Genomic DNA, 21,912 nt, shown 5'->3' on the forward strand with positions numbered 1-21,912 from the left:
ACTTTTACTGTAATACTGCATACTACATCACTATAATACTGCAGTACTTTTACTGTAATACTGCATACTACATCACTCATAATACTGCAGTACTTTTACTGTAATACTGCATACTACATCACTATAATACTGCAGTACTTTTACTGTAATGGAGTTTTTTATTTTGTAGTAATTTCTCCACTGTTGAATATTAACTTTGTGTTTCCTGCAGATGTTTTCACTCAGCAGCTGTCTGTCCATAAAGCCACAGTCCTCCCTGAGCACCAGGACCAGGACCAGGTCCAGCACCATGAGGACCTTCACAGGGAACAGGAAGTAGTAGAAGAGCTGGACGACGCCAAAATCATAAAGTTCACGTACAGTTCGAGGTGTTCCGGTGCGTCTGCGTCGGGGACCGCAGAGGTCCTGGTTCTGTCCTCGTCTGAAGCCGAGACCGAGGACAGCGAGGACTATAACCGGGACCCTGCAGAGACCGGACCGGCTCAGACACAACAGAGGGGGGGCAGGAGGGGCAGGGGGGGGAAGTTCTGCTGCACGGTCTGTGGCAGGATGTTCAGGCTCCGCCGCTGGCTGTTCAGACACGCAGCAGCTCACCTGCAGGAGGACGAGTCTGTCTGCGGAGTCTGTGGAGAGAAACCAGAGACCTGCGAAGGTCTGAAGCTGCACCTGCAGACTCACCTGAGCACCTGGACCAGGACCAGGACCAGGACCAGGACCAGGACCAGGACCCGGACCCGGAGGAAGAGGAAGGGTCCGGAGCCCGACAGAGAGACTCAGCGCCGCTCCACTCGAAACAAACGCTGAGAGAGAAGCACAGCGAGACCTCCGACCTGAGTCCAGTTAGAGTCCTGATCAGTGATGACATCACAGTGACATCATCAGACTCTTTTTGTTATGTAGTTCATTTTTATTTTTATTTATTTTACTTTTTGAGACGTTTTAGTTTGTTTTAAGTTGTTTTTGATTCAAAGGAAAACATTGTGAAATAAATCTGTAAAAGAAAAACTTTTAATAATTTGAGAAAAGTTCAAACTAAGAACAAGTTTGAATATTTTGACTCAAAAGTAATTTTATGAGAAAAATTCATAATAAAGTTTCAATATTTAGATTTTTTTTTAATCGTAAAACTTTGAGGAAAAATGTAAATATGTTAACTTTTATCAATGTTTCAAATTTTACTTTAATTTTTTTTTTTTTAGTTTGATGTAAAATTTGTTTTGTTTTCTGTTAATTCATCATTATTATTATCATTATTAATAATTCATTTTTATTTTTTTAAAATTTATATTCCTTTTTCAGATGTTTAATTTGATAAGAAAAAGTTATTTTAGTTTCAAAGAAAAAAACAAACATTGTTGGACATAAAAAAGGTTTTTGAAATAAATCTGTAAAATAAAATCTTTTAATAATTTGGTAAAAGTGTAAGAGCAAAAGTTTGAACACTTTTAGAAAAAAAAGGTAAGACTGATAAAAAGTAATTTTGCAAGAAAAATTCATAATTGAAACAAAAGTCGTAACTGAAATATTTTAAAAGATGAAACATGATGAAGTGAACACTGTTAAATTTATATTTGTACTTTATTTTTGAAATATTTTGAAGTTTTTCTTGTGAAGTCTTTTTTCAAATTATCACGACTTTATTCTGAAACTCAGATTTTCATCGGATGTTTTGTGTTGCAGATGATCATGTGACCGCAGATTGCTTCATTATTGTTTCCATGGTAACGCCTGATGCTGGGTTTTGTTGAGTTTTTGGGTTTTTGTTCAGGTTTGACTCTCAGCTGAAGTTTTATTTTGAAGTTTTTCTCTGAAACTGTTTAAAGTCAGGTGACCTCTAATGATGCGTTCAGGAACGAGGAGTCACTGTAGGACATCAGAGTTTCAGAAAGTTTGTTGTTTGTTCTGAACTGTAATAAAAACATTTTCTATTTTTCTACTTTATGAATAAAACTCGTCTTAAATCTTCTAAATGTTTCTCAGGACGTAAACATCAGTCAGCTGTTCTGCAGCTCTCAGTCATATCACATGATCATCATCAGCAGTACTTCAGTAAAACAGTATAAACTATAATAAAATCATGTTAGTTTCATATCAGAGACACTAATGAAGTAGTGAGCCGTCTCGTAGTGAGAGACAAACATCTCAGACTCAACGAGGAACATTAAAGAGAAAAAGAAAGTAAAACATTTATTTATTTATCAGGTCAGAGTTTGTTTTATCAGATTTGTCTTTAAAATGAAGCAAAACTTCTTAAATATCAAAAATATGAATTTGAGAGAAAAAAATGAAGTCAGAGTTTAGTTTTTAGAAGCAGAAGAAACTAAAAAGGAACAAAATATAAATTAAGTTTTACACAATTCCACAAACTGTTTAATTTCAGTCATAAATTAAAATTAATTGGTTTATAATTAACTTCTTATTGATATCTAAATACATAATTCCTTCCATAAATGAAATCCTGTATAAATGATAAACATGATTAACTTCATTAGTTATTATATATAACTGATAATAAAACTGTAGAGATGATAAAAACATTAAACTCAGAGACGTAAACACTGGACAGCTGATGAAGATCATGTGATGTCACTGAAAGCAGAAACTCATATTAAATGTATTTATGATCAGATTCACTGACTGTAGAAATATTTATAATAAACACCACAGAAGAAGAAGAAGAAGGAGGTCTGTGACTTCTTTATTAAATCTTTATTAACACAACGTCAGTTAACAGAAACATCAGCTGGAGCTCAAACCATGCCTGCAGTTACCATGGTAACCGCAGAGGGGCATCATGAGGGGGCGGGGCTCCACTGGTAGGCGGGCAGTGGGGGGGCAGGTGGTAGGCTGCCCTGCTGAGGCTTGTTGCCCCGACGATGCCGAGCTCCACGGCGACGGCGGTTACCAGGTGGTCGATTCTCACCTGGTGTCAACGACTCCTTTGAGGTGTCAGGTGGTGTCTTTGCGGGGGCGGGGCCTGGTGGTATCTGGGCGGGGGCTGATGGTCTCTGGGCGGGGCCTAGCGGTGATTTCTGGGCAGGGCCTGGTGGTCTCTGGGCGGGGCCTGGTGGTCTCTGGGCAGGGCCTGGCGGTCTCTGAGCAGGGCCTGGTGGTCTCTGGGCAGGGCCTGGCGGTCTCTGGGCAGGGCCTGGCGGTCTCTGGGCGGGGCCTGGTGGTCTCTGGGCGGGGCCTGGTGGTCTCTGGGCAGGGCCTGACGCTGATTTCTGGGCGGGGCCTGGTGGTCTCTGGGCGGAGCCTGAGGGTGATTGCTGGGCGGGGCAAGGTGGTCTCTGGGCCGGTCCTGGCGGCGGCTTCACAGCGAGCCCTCTGATTGGCTCCTCCTCCGGCTGCTGGATGCCGGCGTTGCTCCTCTTGGCGCCTCGCTTCAGGTCCAGCAGGTAGTTCTTCCTCTCGATGCGATGCCCCCTGCAGGCGTTGAAGAGCTCCACGGCGGCGGCAGGTTCCAACCCGTCCACGTCGATGAGGTACCTGCAGACCAGGTACCCGGTGCGGTTCAGACCGTGTGTGCAGTGGACTCCGATCAGCTTATCGTTGTCGTGGTTCTGGTCCAGGAAGTGAGTCACAGCCCGTTTGAAGCTCAGGATGTCGGCGTCGGCGGGCACGCGGTGACCCTCTGTGCGGATCTTAACGTAGCAGCAGGACTGCGGGATGTCGGACGGTTGGTAGTACCTAGTGGTGAAGGTCAGGTCGATGATCAGACCCAAGTCCTGGTCCTGACTCCGCACCGAGTCCAGCAGCTGCCACAGACCGAAGGAGTCGGACTCTGGGACTAGACAGTTCAGAGACGGTTTTAAAGGCACTTTGAAGGCGATGAATCGAGTCCCTGGGATCCTGCAGCCGACAGGAGCGTAGTCCAGCCACCGGTCAGGAACACCGGTCTTCTTATTCTTCTTCTTACCCGACATCTCAGACGCTCAGACCTGAAACAGAACCGGTTTCTGTTCAACCCTCAGCGTGCTGGCAGGAGCGGCTTTATTCTGTTACTTTGATTTTAAATTTGTGCTTGAACTTTGCTCTCTTTTCATTTTGTGAAGTTCTCTGAATGTTTGCTTTTTAAAGTGTTGTATGAAACACTGTGACACTAAACTACAGTCACATATATTTTAATTAACTGAAGAAACAAACATCTGTTGTTACTTTACCTGCTACACACTGATCATATCGCTCTACATCCCAAACTGTTTATCATGTTACAATATTATTTATATTCTGGTCACTTTACATTTAATACTGGTTTAACTTGTTTAGCACTTGTTTGTTTATGTTTAAGAGTTTCTGTTTGTTTTAATCTAGTGTATATTACACATCTTTTTGATTGTTTGCTGCTGTTACAAGTGAATTTCCCCATTGTGGGATTAATAAAGTACAATCTAATCTAATCAAACTTCTATCAGAGTAAAATATAGAATCATATTGATCTGTAATCAGAATACAGTTGTTTCTTGTTAGAAATGTTATTAAAAATCATTGTTAAGAGTTAATTAATGTTGCTTTTCCATTATACAGTTCTAGCTCTACTCAACTCGACTCAACTCGGTTTGGTACCAGGAACCTTTTCCATTACTATAGTTCCTCCTCAAAGTCAGCGGGGTCGTCATAGCAACGCTGCATTAAACTGCCGTGACTTCGTTTTATACTCGACACAAACACATAAACAATGGAGGACATGGAGGCGATGGTGTACCTGCTGCTGTATGAGGCTTTCTGTCTCACACAAAGCAAGAGAAGAGAAACTAATCTCTGTAACGCTGTTGTTGGTATTTAAAAATGGCGGGCTCTTCCAGTAACGACTCTCTAAACCAATCAGTGGCCGGCAGTCTGTTAACGTCACATTTAGTATCGGCTCGGCTCGCTTAGAACCTCGCCAGAGCAAATACCAAACAAACTACCAGGTACCAGGTACTATCCCTGATGGAAACGCAAAAAAACCCAGAGCAGAGTGGAGCCGAGTAGAGCTGGAACTGTATAATGAAAGTGATTTGGCTTTTTAAAGTTGATTAACTAAATAATCAATTAACAAAATAAACCCTGTTAAACAGTGAACCAGCAGAACATTAACAACATAAAACAGTTCAAATATACCACAGTAAAATGTTGGTTGGATCAATAATGAGCTGAATTTACTAGAAGATATTATTAAATTAGATGTTGTTACTGATTGTTAGTAACTGTGCAGGTAAACAAACATTTGACAGACAGGATGACAGCTGTATTGGTTCACAGGTCGTACCGCGTGATGAACATGAAGCTGAACACAATCAAAAGGTTTAAAACACAAAAACAAACATTAGAAATACCAAAAAATCCCCCAAACACGGAAGTGTTGATGTAAGCAGATAGCGGTCAACGGTCGACCACGTGACAACACGCTCACATGGTACGTCAGCCTGTTGTCACGTGGTTGTCGCTACGTAATGACGTAGGGTTAAGGACCCCGGAAGAGTCCTGGCATTGTTTACATTCGCTTCTTTTGTCTGGTTTTATATTTTGACAAAATGTCCAAAAAAAGGTCAAAAACGGCGGAAAACCGGAGCCTGCGTGCGGTGGTGCACGCGCAGCTGGCGGCGGCCGCGGAGGAGATTTACCGTCTGCTGAAGGAGAGCAGTAGGCCGGGCATGGAGCTCAGACAGTCGGGCATGGAGCTCACACAGCCGGGCATGGAGCTCAGACAGTCGGGCATGGAGCTCAGACAGCAGGGCATGGAGCTCAGACAGTCGGGCATGGAGCTCAGACAGCCGGGCATGGAGCTCACACAGCAGGGCATGGAGCTCAGACAGCCGGGCATGGAGCTCACACAGCCGGGCATGGAGCTCACACAGCCGGGCATGGAGCTCACACAGCCGGGCATGGAGCAGCTCAGGCGGCTGGTCATGCAGCTCATCAACGCAGCTGTTAACAACATCTTCACCGCCTTTGAATCGAGCCGAGCGACCGACAGAGAACCGGAGGATCCCGGGGAGAAGCGGGGAGTTGAGCCCGCAGGTCAGAGTCCAGATAAACACAAACACACTGAATACATCTGATAACTTATTGATATTATATCGTTATCGTGATATGAACCTAGATATCGTCTCTGCTTTTAACACTTTGTATTTTTTACCAGATTGTTCTAGCTGTTATATTATTTACCTTTTACCCACTTTGTCATTATATCCACATTACTGATGATTATTTATCAAACATCTCATTGTGCACATATTTTGTGAAAGCATCAACAGTCATCCCTACAATATTGTTGTGATATAGATATGAATATTGTGATATATGATTTATTTATATTGCCCAGCCTTGTGATAACTATCAGACTTACTGAGTTTATGTAGAGCTTTAACTGCTTGTTACGGACTCCATCATAACATAAAGTAACATATTCCTTCATTAGTATCTCAGTGGGAACATTTACATTATTACAGCAGCAGTACATAAGCAATAAAACTATAGTAGTAACATTATGTACAAGAGTAATATTAGTGTGATAAGTGATAAATGTTTCCCGTACATCAAAAGACAGAAAATGAAAAGATTTTTATAGGAGGATCGTCTCACATCGTCTATAACTGTCTCACATTGTCTCACATCGTCTATAACTGTCTCACATCGTCTATAACTGTCTCACATCGTCTCTCATCGTCTCACATCGTCTCACATCGTCTATAACTGTCTCACATTGTCTCACATCGTCTATAACTGTCTCACATCGTCTCTCATCGTCTCGCATCGTCTCACATCGTCTCGCATCGTCTCACATCGTCTATAACTGTCTCACATCGTCTCACATCGTCTCGCATCGTCTCACATCGTCTATAACTGTCTCACATTGTCTCACATCGTCTATAACTGTCTCACATCGTCTCTCATCGTCTCACATCGTCTCACATCATCTATAACTGTCTCACATCGTCTCACATCGTCTCACATCGTCTCACATCGTCTCACATCGTCTATAACTGTCTCACATTGTCTCACATCGTCTATAACTGTCTCACATCGTCTCTCATCGTCTATAACTGTCTCACATCGTCTATAACTGTCTCACATCGTCTCTCATCGTCTCACATCGTCTCACATCGTCTCGCATCGTCTCACATCGTCTATAACTGTCTCACATCGTCTCACATCGTCTCGCATCGTCTCACATCGTCTATAACTGTCTCACATTGTCTCACATCGTCTATAACTGTCTCACATCGTCTCTCATCGTCTCACATCGTCTCACATCATCTATAACTGTCTCACATCGTCTCACATCGTCTCACATCGTCTATAACTGTCTCACATTGTCTCACATCGTCTATAACTGTCTCACATCGTCTCTCATCGTCTCGCATCGTCTCACATCATCTATAACTGTCTCACATTGTCTCACATTGTCTATAACTGTCTCACATCGTCTCTCATCGTCTCGCATCGTCTAACATCATCTATAACTGTCTCACATCGTCTCACATCGTCTCACATCGTCTCACATCGTCTCACATCGTCTATAACCGTCTTACATAGTCTCAGATCGTCTCAGATCGTCTATAATCGTCTCACATCGTCTCACAGCGTCTTACATCGTCTATAGTCGTCTTACATCGTCTATAATCGTCTTACATCGTCTATAACCGTCTCACATCGTCTATAACCGTCATACATCGTCTATAATCGTCTCACATCGTCTATAACCGTCATACATCGTCTATAATCGTCTCACATCGTCTCACATCATCTCACATCGTCTCACATTGTCTAAAATCGTCTCACATTGTCTAAAATCGTCTCACATTGTCTCACATGGTCTCACATGGTCTAAAATCGTCTCACATGGTCTAAAATCATCTCACATTGTCTAAAATGGTCTCACATGGTCTAAAATCGTCTCACATTGTCTAAAATGGTCTCACATTGTCTAAAATCGTCTCACATCGTCTCACATCGTCTCACATCGTCTCACATGGTCTAAAATCGTCTCACATCGTCTCACATCGTCTAAAATCGTCTCACATTGTCTAAAATCGTCTCACATTGTCACACATCGTCTCACATGGTCTAAAATTGTCTCACATGGTCTAAAATCATCTCACATTGTCTAAAATCGTCTCACATGGTCTAAAATCGTCTCACATTGTCTAAAATGGTCTCACATTGTCTAAAATCGTCTCACATCGTCTCACATCGTCTCACATGGTCTAAAATCGTCTCACATCGTCTCACATCGTCTCACATCGTCTAAAATCGTCTCACATTGTCTAAAATCGTCACACATGGTCTAAAATCGTCTCACATCGTCTCACATCGTCTCACATCGTCCCACATGGTCTCACATCGTTTCACATCGTCTCACATCGTCTCACATGGTCTAAAATCGTCTCACATCGTCTTTCATCGTCTCACATGGTCTCACATGGTCTCACATCGCCTAAAATTGTCTCACATCGTCTCACATCGTCTCACATGGTCTCACATCGTCCCACATGGTCTCACATGGTCTCACATGGTCTCACATGGTCTCACATCGTCTCACATCGTCTCACATCGTCTAAAATCGTCTCACATGGTCTCACATCGTCTCTCATGGTCTCACATGGTCTCACATGGTCTCACATGGTCTCACATGGTCTAAAATTGTCTCACATCGTCTCACATCGTCTCACATCGTCTAACATCGTCTCACATCGCCTCACATCATCTGACATCGTCTCACATCGTCTCACATCGTCTAACATCGTCTAACATCGTCTCACATCGCCTCACATCATCTGACATCGTCTCACATCGTCTCACATCGTCCCACATCGTCTCACATCCTCTCACATCCTCTCACATCGTCTAACATCTAAAGACGAGTCATACAGTTTTTTTTTTATCTCAGACTGATTTTAAACACTGAATCCTTCAGCGTCACTATTTATGAACTACAATTATATTGTTTTTGCCAATTGTTCATTCTTCTGGGAGGTCTGTGAACTGGTTCATTGTGTTCATGTCATAAAAAGAGCTCAACTTACAACAGAAAAAACTGGCTGAGCGACATTAAAGGATGGGTTCAAAATTTTAATCTTGTGGAAACATGGATTTAAAAGTAGATCTGAAGCTAATATGAAGCTTCAGTCGTCCAAATGAGTCAAATGTTCATCTTCTATGTTTCAATGTTACAGTGTGTTACAGCAAAGTCTTTTTGTTACTATACTTCCACCACAGTTCAACAGGGAAACACAAAGAGGGAATCTGATGCTAAAAAGTCTGTAAATGTGTCAGATATCATTGATATGACTAACTCAGACTGATGAAGCTCAATAGAAGCAAGTTCTTTATTCAGCTGTTTGATTTCAGGAAAAATGAAACTCTAATGCTTTGATCAGTTTGTTCATTTATAGATTAATGTGTTTATACTCAGTTCATCGTGTATCTGAATCAGTTTCTGTGTGATCTTCTCTGCAGAGTTGTGCCTCTCCGTCGGAGTTCAGAGTCTCTTTGAGGACAAACATCTGAAGCAGGAAGTCTCTGTGGACAACCATCTGAAGGAACCTCGGCCCGGCACTTCCTCCCAACCAGAGGACGTTTCAGACCCGAACTCTCAGCCCGACTCACCGGACCAGCCGACAGGAGACGATGAAGAGGAAGACGAGGAGGCGACTTCTCACTGCTGCAGAGTGTGTGGAAAGTCCTTTGACAGGAAAGGCTTTCTGATGAAACACGTGGAGAAACATTTGAAGGAGGCAGAGTGTGTCTGCGGTCTGTGCGGCGAGCGTCAGGAGTCCATCGACGGTCTGCGGCTGCACCTTCAGACGCACCGCGACAGCAGCCGGACCTGCGACGTCTGCGGCAAGAAGTTCCCGTCGATCCGAGCGCAGGAGACGCACCTGAGGCTGCACACGGGAGAGAAACCGTTCAGCTGCCATGTCTGCGGAAAAGGTTTCAACCAGAAGGGCAACATGGTGACTCACATGAGGATCCACACGGCCGAGAAGCCGTTTAGCTGCACCATCTGCAGCAAAGAGTTCAGCCACACTGGCTCTCTGGAGCGACACATGAAGGCTCACAATGGACAGTCGCCGTTCAGCTGCAACGTCTGTGGGAAAGGCTTCGGGAAGAGCGCCGAAATGCGGCGACACGTCCGCAGCCACAAGTCCGACGAGCCACCGGCCGCCAGAAGCCGACGCAGAAAGCCGAGTCTCACTCCCTCACACTGCTGCAAGGTCTGCGGGAACGCCTTTCACAATAAAGGTAACTTTGTGCGTCACGCAGAGACTCATTTAAACGATCCCGCCAGTCGCTGCGGCGTCTGCGGGGAGCACGCAGAGTCCTCGGAGACTCTGCAGCTCCACATCCAGAGCCACAGAGAGACCAGCAGGATCTGCGACATCTGCGGCATCAGCTTCAGGGACATGGAGATCCACATGAGGACGCACACCGGACAGAAACCCTTCAGGTGTAAAGACTGCGGCAAAGACTTCCCCAGGAAGAGCTCTCTGGAGAGACACATGAAGCTGCACGCTGGCGAGAGGCCGTTCATCTGTGAGTTCTGCGGGAAAACTTTCATCGAAAACACCGTCCTGAGGAGACACATCAAGAGCCACACGGGAGGGAAGCCGAGGATCTACTCCTGCGACAAGTGCGGCAAGAAGTTCACCATGAGCCAGCATCTGGACGTACACAAGAGGATCCACACCGGGGAAAAACCATACACCTGCCGGGTGTGCGGAAAGGACTTCCGCCAGATCGGCAACCTGGACTCGCACATGAGGATCCACACAGGCGAGAAGCCGTTCATCTGCAGCCTCTGTGGGAAGAGGTTCCGCCAGAAGATCTCACTGGAGACGCACGAGCGCTTCCACAAGAAGGACAAACCATTCAGCTGTCAGCTCTGCAGCAAGGGCTTCGTCCAGAAGATCGACCTGAAGAGGCACATGCTGACGCACACTGGAGAGAAACCCTACAGCTGCTCCATCTGCGGGAAGAAGTACCAGGAGAAACGTTCGGTGGACTCTCACATGAAGGTTCACTCTGGAGAACGGACCGCTAAAGACTCGACTGCAAACGTGAACCTGAAACAACCAGAGGGAGGTCAGGACTTCATCCAGCTGTAGAAAGACTGACTCAGAATCTGACACTCTGAAACATTTCTGTGTTACACGCTGCAAACAGTTCAGTCAGATTGTTTTTAATCACTAAAGTTCAAACAGACTCAGAAATTAAACTCAGGAGTCATCACAGTAACGTTACCTGTTTCCAACCAGGGTCCCAAAAAGTCCCTGCTTTGGGGGTTGTTGTCAGGGTGTCACTGATTGGTCAAACAGGCAGCTACAACTCGAATCATCTCCTGTGGAGACGACTGTTTGAGTCTTCGTCTTCAGAGTCTAAACAGTCCTTTAGTGTCAGGAGAGAAAGTTAAAGGCTTTTCTTTTTTCTCCACATCAGGTCAGATTTAAAAACATGTCTCAGCTCATGAGCTCTCTTTAGAACCAGGAACCTTTTGAGGAACTCAGGTATTAAAACCTGCGTTTGGACTGAAGTTAGTTCCTGCTATGAGGGAGGTTTTATTTTGAAAAGGTACAGGAAGTTTAGGGGCGGGGTTTTCAGGTCCGTCACTGATTCCTCAAACACTGCAGGTGCTTCGACTTGTTTCGCTTCATTCATAAAACATGGATGAACTTTAGTTTCTGTGTACGAGGAATGTTTGAATCGTTTGTTAACGTTAAACAAAAAAATAAATCATCATCAAACCCTCGCAGATGATTTACAGCTGACAGAAGCTCAGCAGTAAACAGATCAGTTTAAACGCTGCCGTCTTTACACTGTAACCAGTTTGATTCATGAGGCGACATTCTGATTATAAGATAATGATTTTATCAGCTGTGCAGCAGGTTTGTGCTGATTGGTCAGCTGTCGACAACCAAAAAGAAACTTGTGTAACAGCATGAAGATAAATTTAGCTCCGTCCTTTTTCCATCGAATCCTGACGAAACCTCATATCTCCATCCTCCATCGTTCCTGATCAGCAAAGATGATCAGTGACATAAAAACTCTGAGTCAGTCTCTGCTGTCTGCTTATGAATTTATTTATTAAAGTTCAGCACAACCAGAGATCAGATATGAATCAGATCCAGGACCACATGTGCAGGTGGCCCAAATTTGATATGAAAATATCAGATGAGGTTTGTTAAAACTTCCATGAACATAGTTAGTGGTTTGTGGGGCCTTCAGGACGCCTTCACCACTACATCGTAGTTTCTCCTGCTGCTGATGAAGCTTCTGATTGAGGAGAAACTTCAGATAACAAAGAGGAACCAGTGAGTTGTTCCTGAAGACGAGTTTATTTATAGTTCAGATGAAGGAAGCTCTGAGTTTTCAGTTCTAGAAAGAGAGCTAACTTAAACTCTGGGTCAGTTGCCATGGTAACTTCAACTCATGGTCAGTAACCATGGTAACTTAAACTCTGGGTCAGGATCTGAATCCTGGTTGGATTTTAGTTTGTTACTCAGGACTTTTATAGACTTCAGTCATTTCTTTGAACAGCGTTTTTTAATTATTATTATAAGTGAATTCATCCTCAGCTGCATTAATTATCTCTATTATCAGTCATGATGTTGATGATGATACAAACAGACGTCTAAACATCAAATCTTCTGTGTTTTAACCTGCGTGACGGATCAGACTCACAGTCAGACTTCATCATCATTAATAAAATGTTCATGAACAGTGAATAAAACTTCCTCTCACTTTTCCAGCTCTGACTCTTCTTTTAAATATAAATGTGCATCGTCAGCATACATTCATATCTCTACGTCCACCGGACCCAAATGGAGCCTCTGACTTTTATTCATCTGTTTCCACAGCGACTACTAATATCGGAGCTCTATTGATGATGACTTTACTCTTTCATCACAGTTTGACCATCAGTGACACTTCCAACTGAAATCATCAATTTATTAATCAATTCATTTTAATTTGAATCATTTGAATCATTTATTAATCCAAACACAATTTTCACTGTTTGTTTGAATCAATTTGAGAATAAAGACGAACGTTTGTTTGTGTTTAAATTACTCAACAAATAATTTAACGAAGTAGAAAGTTTTAATAAAAGGAATCGTTAGCTGCAGCTTCATTGTAATTTTTATTTTATTTAATCTTAATTTTAACCAGACAGATCATTAAACACTGAAACAGCTCAGTTATTAAGTTCAGTTTGTTTCCTGTTTTAAAATCATCACATTTCATTTTACACACAAGTCTGAATAATGATTTCATAATAATAATAATAACAATAATAATTATAACCTGTTTTTTGAGGGTTACTTAATGCTTCCAAACACTCTTCATGTTTTTAGCCTAAAAGAAGCTGATATGAATCTGCAGATGTTTGAATCTGTTTCCTGTTAATAAAAACATTTCATATTTCCTGTTTGACTTCCTGCTGTTTTTATTTAATTGACTGAAGAAATTATGATTTTGTCTTTTTTTTGTCTGGAGTCAATAAATGTTATGAACTGAATCTGGTTGTTTTTGGTCACTTTGGAAGGGATTATTTTAGACTTTTATAAATCAAGTCAAAGTTTATTTCTATATTTAAAACAACCTCAGTTACAAAAGCGCTGAACAAGCTTAAAACACGAGATAAGATAAAAGAACAATTATCCAGTAATAGTTATAGTTATCAGCTAGGATTAAAAACGATGCAAAGAGGTGATTCTTAACTAACTAACTAATTAACCATCTTAGATGTTTTGTGTCAGCCTATTCTTCATTTAACTTGTATTATGATGCATTACTACTTGACAGATCATTTATGCTACTGCAGACTTGAGGGTTGGATCCATAGCAAATTTAGATTTTGGACCTCAGTATTACTAAACCCTTCTTACAGCCCTGCTCAGGAGGTTATACACGTTCATTTATCTGACTGTTCGCCTCCAGTCCAGCAGAGTTCGCTGTTCGCTTCGAAGGCTTCGGCCGCAGGAAGCGAACTGTCGTCGACACGGAACTCTGAAATCTGTTCGCTCTGTGTGTGTTTACCTGTTTACCTCCAGCTGGCTCTCTTTGTTTACCTCCAGCTGGCTCTCTCGGTTCGTCTCGGTTCCTCTCGGTTCTCTGTCTGCAGTAAAGTCTAACATGTTCTCGGTGCAGCTGCTGCGGGTGTCGGTCCATGAGCGGATCATTGCTGCTGCTGAAGACTTTCTGCTGCAGGTGGAAAAAGGAGAAGAAACGTCAGAAATCCCGCTGAGAGCGCTGCTCACCGAGCGGCTAACGGCGGCTGCGGAGGAGATCGTCGGTCTGTTGGAGGAAACCGTGGCGGAGTACGAAGACAGAGTGGAGAGATCAGAGCGGGAGATCTGCCGCCAGAGGAGGCTGCTCGATGCTGTGCTGAAGCCCGAAGTCAAGCTGCTCAGAGCCGGTCAGTCCCGACACACCGGACCGGTCACATCAATCAGATCCATCACATAAATCAGATCGATCACATCACTTCCCACAGGACAAAATTAAAGAGCAACAGATTTTTAAGTCACGTGAGCTGCACCTGACCATATCTTACATTATGAAGATGTTTTCATCCTCACATCTGTGTTAGTGCTGCATTAAAACATCTGGAAATCCGTTTAAAGCACATTTCAATCTTTGACTTTTGTTAGTTTATATCTGGAATGTGCACGTGGACATATTGTGCCTTTAAAGGACCAGTGTGTAGAATTAGAAACAACGTTATTAATGCCCTAGAGGGGAAACTCAATTGCCACCAAGCAGCTCATATATACAACAATACCCACAATAAATGAATAAACAGATTAGACACGTGATCTACAGCATTGGATCAGAACAACAACTGAGTGTAAAAGTGTACAAATCTGACTAGTGCTGGAACAAAAGACCTTCTAAAACATTCAGTAGAACATTGAGGCTCCACAAGTCGCTCACTGAAGGAGCTTTTTAGGCTGTTAAAGACTTTATGTAAAGGATGGTCTTCAAGGGGTAAGTTGAGTACGTTTTAATGGCATCTACTAGTGATATGAACCAGTTTAACCCCCACCCCCAGTTCACTATTTCATCAACTCTTCCTTGAGTTTCAGAACGGAGGGTTTGTTTGTTGTTAAACACCAGCGTAGCAGGTGTGGGCGGTGGTTCGGTTACTGCGTCCAGAGTTCAAACAGAAGCTGTAGTAGGAAGCCAGTCTGAGCTGACAGCTGTATAGTGATGCAAGTTAATGTAAAGACTGTTTTAGAATGTGTGAGGTGGGTAAATGGTGTTTATGTGCATAAGATAAAAAAAGGGAAAAACAGGAGATTTACATGGAAATTGATGGAGAGAGGGGGTGAAAGGTCAGCAGCTGAGCTCTGTGGAAGCTGATGTCTGTCAGAACTGAAGTAGCTCAACAGTCAGTGTCGAAATATTTCACACATTAATGTTCCCCTCATAATTAATTCTAATAACTTTGATCATTTGACTTTATGACCAAATACTCACAAAGTTAACGTTCATCAGCACACTAAACCAACATGACATCATCATGTTGAGACACAGAGGATCCAGCTGTTTGTGACTTTGAGATGAAACAGGACTGTGGTGTGTTTGTCACATGATGTTTCTGTGGTCTGTACATCAGTAACTGAATGTTGTTTTGTTTGGTCCTCAGAGCCGCTGCAGTCAGTGATCTTGAACGACTCAAATCTGCAGCATCCAGTTGACCATGCAGACCTCAAAGAGACTGAAACCAAACACAACGACAGCGATGATTCGTGTCCGCCGACACCTCGCTCCCCCTCACCCGCCGACTGTCAGCCCGTCTCACCAAGCGGCTCTGTTGTCGACAGCGATCTGGACAGTGACTGGACGGAAGAGCAACGTTCCAGGACATTGAGACAGCCGAGGAAAAAGAAGAGGGGACGGCCGCCGCTTGGCTTGGCAAACAAACGAAAGCTGTCGTCTCCGTCGCAGAGATTCTGGTGTCAGGTTTGTGGACGCGCTCTGCAGGGGAAAGGCTTCCTGCTCAAACACGTCCTGCAGGTCTGCGCCAAAGACCCAGAGTGCCGCTGTGGTTTCTGTGGCGAGCGTTTAGACTCAGCTGACAGCCTGACCACTCACCTCCAAACCCACCAGAAGAAGAGTAAGACCTGTTCATTCTGTGGAAAGACCTTCCACTCCATCCTAGCGCAGGAGCTGCACGTCCGACTGCATACCGGAGAGAGACCATACAGCTGCGACGTCTGCGGCAAGAAGTTTAGCCAGAAGGGCAACATGACGTCACACATGCGCGTCCATGCCGCAGAGAAACCCTTCAAGTGCAAAGAGTGCAACCGGGCGTTCTGTCACATGTCGACTTTGGAGCGACACATGCTGGACCACAGCGGCGAAGTGACACTCAGCTGTGGCGTTTGCGGTGAGGAGTTCAGTGAGAGGCGACTCCTGCGCCGACACATGACGAGTCACCAGAAGGACGGGCACATGAGGATCCACGCTGGAGAGAAACCTTACAGCTGCAGCTTCTGTGGAAAGGCCTTCAACCAGAACAGCAGCCTGAAGACGCACCTGAAGATACACACAGGTGAGTGGGCATTCTTTGCATGTACCTATTAAGAACTCGTGTGTAGCATTTAGTGGCATCTAGCAGTGATGTGAACCAATTGAACCCCTGTCCCCTATTTTCACTATTTCACCCTATAATTCTTCCTTCAGTTCCAGCATTGGGGGTTTGTTGTTAAACACCAGTGTAGCAGGAGTGGGCGGCCTCCGTTTCTCATACAGCGTTCAAACAGAAGCTGTAGTAGGAAGCCAGTCTGAGCTGACAGCTGTACAGTGATGAAAGTTGGTGTGATGTGCATATAGTCTCCACTACATCCATGTGCATAACTGTAAAGATAAAAAAGGGCGGGAAGCGCTGACATCTGTCTAGAGTGAAATATCTCAACAGATGGATTGTTACAGTAATGCTTAATGATGTCAGTATATCAGCAGCTCAGTAAAATCTTGGGGATTTCAATCTGTCCATTTAGGAGGCACAAGTGATCATGAATCAGTTTCAGCTGCTTTGGGTCAAATGAAAGAGACAACAGGTGCAATGGAGAGGCAAAAGCAACACAACCCCAAAAAAGGGAATGGTTTTCAATGTGGTGTCCACAGACAGCTGCTCTCTCCTTCTCCTTCCTGACTGATTCTTCTCTAGTCTGGTGTTCTGCTAGTGTCCTCGTCACTACTGGTAGCATGAGGCGCTACCTGCAGCCCAATCAGGTTCACAGCTAGTCCAGCTCCACCAGGAGGACATCCATACGTGGCTCCCAACAAGGTTGGCTGTGTCTCCCAGCACAGTGTGAAAAGCAGGGAGGAGAAACCAGGAGACCGGCCGTTCCACCAGGAGAGCCGGACATCAACCCAGCAGCAGGATCGCTATCTGCTCCTCTGTGTGAGGAGGAACAGGAGGAGCACTGCCACAGCCCAAAACATGAGCTCCAGCAAGCTGCTCTGTGCATGTTTCTGACCAAACTGTCACAAACAGACTCCACGAGGGGGGCAACAGGGCCCCAGGACCTCTAATGGGACCTGGTCTCACAGCCCAGCACCGTGCGACTGGATCAGCATTCAGAGAACACCAGAATCGGCAGGTCCTCCATCGGTGCCCCGTTCTCTTTACAGATGAGAGCAGGTTCATACTGAGCACATGTGACAGGCCTGAAAGAGTCTGGAGACGCCGTGGTTAACGTTATGCTGCTGGAACATCATCCAGCAGGACTGCTTTGGTGGGGGGGCACTGATGGTCTGGGGAGGCAGATCCCTGGAGACTCACACAGAACTCCAGGTCATAGCCAATGTTACCCTGACTGCTGTTAGGTACCGGGATGAAACTCTCAGAGCGATTGTCAGACCTTACACTGGTGCAGTGGGTCCTGGTTCCTCCTGGTGCAGTGTGTCCTGGGTTCCTCCTGGTGCAGTGTGTCCTGGTTCCTCCTGGTGCAGTGGGTCTTCCAAGTACTGACTGTCCAGGAGCTCAGTGATACCCTGATCCAAGTATGGGAGGAGATCCCTAGGACAGCATGCCCAGACTTTGTTGGGAGTGCATACAGGTAGGCGGGGGGCAAACACACTACTGAATCACACTATGAGCTGCTGTGATTGGATCAGCTGTGATTTTTTTGCATTGATTTTTGGTGTGATTTTGAATCCATCCCTCAGTGGGTTGATGATTTTGGTTTCCATTGACTGTTGTTACGTCATTTTGTTCTCAACAAATTATATCGGTAAAGATTTTACAGATGTGTGATTTAAATGTTCCCTTCATTTTTTTGTATTCATATTCCCCTCATGATGAATTCTAGTAACTTTGATCCTTTTACTTTTCATCCTGTGCTGTAACTGAGTGTTATTTTGTTTCATCCTCAGAGCCGCTGCAGTCAGTGATCCTGAACGACTCAAATCTGCAGCCTCCAGTTGACCCTGAGGACCTCAAAGAGACTGAAACCAAACACAACGACAGTGACGCTTCGTGTCCGCCGACACCTCGCTCCCCCTCACCCGCTGACTGTCAGCCCATCTCAGCGAGCGACTCCATCGTCGACAGCGATCTGGACAGTGACTGGACCGAAGAACAACACTCCAGGACATTGAGACAGCCGAGGAAAATGAAGAGGGGACGGCTGTCGCTTGGCGTAGCAAAGAAACGGAAGCGGTCGTCTCCGTCGCAGAGCTTCTGGTGTCAGGTGTGTGGACGCGCTCTGCAGGGGAAAGGCTTCCTGCTCAAACACGTCCTGCAGGTCTGCGCCAAAGACCCAGAGTGCCGCTGTGGTTTCTGTGGCGAGCGTTTAGACTCAGCTGACAGCCTGACCACTCACCTCCAAACCCACCAGAAGAAGAGTAAGACCTGTTCATTCTGTGGAAAGACCTTCCACTCCATCCTAGCGCAGGAGCTGCACGTCCGACTGCATACCGGAGAGAGACCATACAGCTGCGACGTCTGCGGCAAGAAGTTTAGCCAGAAGGGCAACATGACGTCACACATGCGCGTCCATGCCGCAGAGAAACCCTTCAAGTGCAAAGAGTGCAACCGGGCGTTCTGTCATATGTCGTCTTTGGAGCGACACATGCTGGACCACAGCGGCGAGGTGACACTCAGCTGCAGCGTCTGTGGTCAGGAGTTCAGTGAGAGGCGACTCCTGCGCAGACACATGACGAGTCACCAGAAAGAAGCCAGCGACAAACCCAGAAGACTTCGCAGCTCGGCACCGGCGTACCGCTGCAAAGTGTGTGGAGATGCTTTCGACAGGAAGAGTTTCTTAGTGAAGCATGTGGAGACTCATCAGCAGGACCCGAGCCGCTGCTGCGGACTCTGCGGACACCAGTATGAGTCCGCCGACAGCCTCGCCAATCACCTGCGATCCCACCAAGAGATCAGCAACACCTGCCACATCTGTGGGAAGAGCTTTCCTGCTCACGGAGCGCTGGAGATGCACATGAGGATCCACACTGGAGAGAAACCTTACAGCTGCAGCTTCTGTGGAAAGACCTTCAACCAGAGCGGCAACCTGAAGACACACTTGAAGATCCACACAGGTGAGCGGGCGTTCTTCTGCAGCCTCTGTGGGAAAGGCTTCACCCAGAAACAGACTCTAGACACACACGTCCGCTTCCACAACAAGGAGAGACGCTTCCTGTGCCAGGTATGCGGGAAGGGCTTCATTCAGGACGTGGACCTGAAGAGACACATGCTGATTCACACTGGAGAGAAACCGTATAGCTGCAGGGTCTGCGGGAAGAGTTTTCAGGCGAAACGCTCGCTCAATGGACACCTCAAAGCGCACGCAGCAGGGGACGGTCCGGGCCCAGAGCAGGACTGCAGCCCAGAGCAGAGGAGGCTCGACAACTTCTGCTTGGTTCAGCTGTAGTCTGAAACTAAAACCTCTTCTGGTGTTGACTCGTAGAGCTGGACTCAAACCGATGACTTTAAACTCTGTTCCTCTAAGTTCAGTAACAGTTACTAGTGCTGATCTGGGATGCAACGATTAACAGATTTCACCATTTAATCACTTTTGAAACATCACGGTTTTGTGCTCACTGACAAAAAAAGGGACATTACAGTAGATTATTTTTTATGAACAACAGTCATACGCTGAGGAAAATTGAACAAAACTAGACAACCTGGCTCAACCAACAGGAGGTTTTTCTCGCAACTTTTTAAAAAACTTGCGGAAGAAGAGATACAGTTAAATGACCCAACACCTCAAATTTAAAGGTGAAGTATGTCAAATTAGTGGCATCTAGCAGAACAGACTTTGCAGAAATGGAATATAACTTTAATAGGTATGTTTTAATAAGTGTATAATCACCTGAAAATAAGAATCGTCTTGTTTATGTTGGCTTAGAACAGGCCTGTTGAAACTATCCCTTAAAGGGCCGTGTGACTACAGGTTTTTGCTCCAACTAATCAGGATCACACGATTTGACCAACCAACTGAAGTCAAACCTGGTGTGATCCTGCTTGGTTGGAATGAAAACCTGCAGCCCCATGGTCCTTTATGGAGTAGTTTTACATCTTTCACTTAGAATGAGCCATGTTTCATCCCAGTGTCTCTACGGTAGCCCAGACCGGACAAACCAAACACTGAGCTCTAGAGAGGTTGTCCTACATGCTTGGAAGGGGAAGGGTATATTTTTGGTTGCAATCTGCAACCTTACTACTAGATGCCACTAAATCCTACACACTGCTCCTTTAATGCAATGACTTCGAGATCACCATCCAGCTGCACGTGCTCGAGTGAACAAAACACTAAAGTTTGGAGGGAATTACTTTAAAAATGTTTCTTAGTATCAGTGAGTTACGAGTTTGGCTTTCAGTGCAACATAAATCAACAGCAACAAAGTAAGAAAAGGAGCATTTCACCTTTTATAAATGACATGAATCCCCTCGAAGGCTTCAGTGTGACTGTTTACATCCAAACTCTCGGTACATTATTGGAGCTAAATATGCTAAAGACTTAAAGCGATGGTTCGGTGTAATTTCGACCTAGCGTCATATGCACCATGACGTCTATTTAACCACCCGCTCCGTTTTTTTTTCTCATTTTGTCGCAAACTGGTGGAGTTAGCTATCAGCCGAATGGCTTAGTACAGGCGCTAACGGACCCACCAGGTTATCTCGTAAATTACTCCACTAATAATGCCTGGGTTGTTATCAAACTTCTACAGTAGTATAAATAGGGTCTTTACTCATAAATCCATGCATTGGAAAGTTTGTAAGTACACCAGGAGTTTATTAAAATAACACTTACCTGACGGCTTTCGTCAAAATCTTGCGCAATCTCCCCGCACAGCACATGTAGAGATCTCTGCGGGATTTCAGTGATTGCGCAAGATTTCGACGATGTTTACAGCTTTAGCAGCAGAGTAAAAGCCATCAGGTAAGTGTTTATTTTAATAAACTCCTGGTGTACTTACAAACTTTACAATGCATGGATTTATGAGTAAAGACCCTATTTGTACTACTGTAGAAGTTTGATAACAACCCAGGCATTATTAGTGGAGTAATTTACGAGATACACTGTTGGTCCCATTAGCGCCTGTACTAAACCATTCGGCTGATGGCTCTAACTCCACCAGTTTGCAACAAAATGAAAAAAAAAAAGCGGAGCGGGTGGTTAGATAAACGTCATGGTGCATATGACACTAGGTCGAAATTACGCCGAACCATCGCTTTAACACCCGGATCTTGTTGATTTCCAGCACTGTACTTTGGGATCTCATTAATTATATTTCAGTGATTAAAACACCTGCATGAGAGATGTTCTCAATCTTGTTTAATTTTCATCAATATTAAAGTAATATTGTGAAGACTACGATGAAGAGGTGCATTGCTTACATGGGGGGGGGGGGGGGGGGTAATTTATACATCCAAAATGTTTTGAAGTTAATTTATGCACAATAATCCTG

At 44.7% G+C, this 21,912-nt stretch overlaps 2 protein-coding genes across 6 annotated transcripts; one reads left to right on the plus strand and one right to left on the minus strand.

Moving 5' to 3' along the window:
• Positions 1-2,732: 2,732 nt before the first annotated feature.
• On the minus strand, positions 2,733-5,709 carry LOC133996234 (RNA/RNP complex-1-interacting phosphatase-like). 5 transcript variants are annotated; one of them, XM_062435819.1, is made up of 3 exons: positions 5,252-5,343; positions 3,191-3,941; positions 2,733-3,106 (listed from the first exon to the last, which is right to left on the minus strand). In XM_062435819.1, exons 2-3 carry the CDS (start codon positions 3,924-3,926, stop codon positions 2,793-2,795), a joined length of 1,050 nt encoding a protein of 349 aa, XP_062291803.1. In that variant the 5' UTR covers positions 3,927-3,941; positions 5,252-5,343; the 3' UTR covers positions 2,733-2,792. The 5 variants fall into 5 exon arrangements, with proteins under 5 accessions (XP_062291803.1, XP_062291804.1, XP_062291802.1 ...); XM_062435820.1 differs by having other exon boundaries at positions 2,733-3,064; positions 3,170-3,941; XM_062435818.1 differs by having other exon boundaries at positions 2,733-3,043; positions 3,107-3,941.
• On the plus strand, positions 5,496-20,112 carry LOC133996744 (uncharacterized). Its single transcript, XM_062436366.1, has 5 exons — positions 5,496-6,003; positions 9,445-11,092; positions 14,061-14,401; positions 15,635-16,543; positions 18,373-20,112. The coding sequence occupies exons 1-5, from the start codon at positions 5,517-5,519 to the stop codon at positions 19,869-19,871; spliced, it is 4,884 nt and encodes a 1,627-aa protein (XP_062292350.1). The 5' UTR covers positions 5,496-5,516; the 3' UTR covers positions 19,872-20,112.
• Positions 20,113-21,912: the final 1,800 nt, after the last annotated feature.

This window comes from Scomber scombrus, chromosome 16 (assembly GCF_963691925.1).
Source record: "Scomber scombrus chromosome 16, fScoSco1.1, whole genome shotgun sequence".
Classification (NCBI taxonomy): domain Eukaryota; kingdom Metazoa; phylum Chordata; class Actinopteri; order Scombriformes; family Scombridae; genus Scomber; species Scomber scombrus.

What these genes read in the sequence shown, in the direction of transcription:
- LOC133996234 (XM_062435817.1), bottom strand. Translation starts at nt 3,926, where the DNA reads ATGTCGGGTAAGAAGAAGAATAAGAAGACCGGTGTTCCTGACCGGTGG.
- LOC133996744 (XM_062436366.1), top strand. Translation starts at nt 5,517, where the DNA reads ATGTCCAAAAAAAGGTCAAAAACGGCGGAAAACCGGAGCCTGCGTGCG. An exon ending in CAGGACTTCATCCAGCTGTA is followed by an intron (nt 11,093 to 14,060) that starts GAAAGACTGACT and finishes GTTTACCTCCAG; the next exon opens with CTGGCTCTCTCGGTTCGTCT. An exon ending in AGTCAAGCTGCTCAGAGCCG is followed by an intron (nt 14,402 to 15,634) that starts GTCAGTCCCGAC and finishes TTTGGTCCTCAG; the next exon opens with AGCCGCTGCAGTCAGTGATC.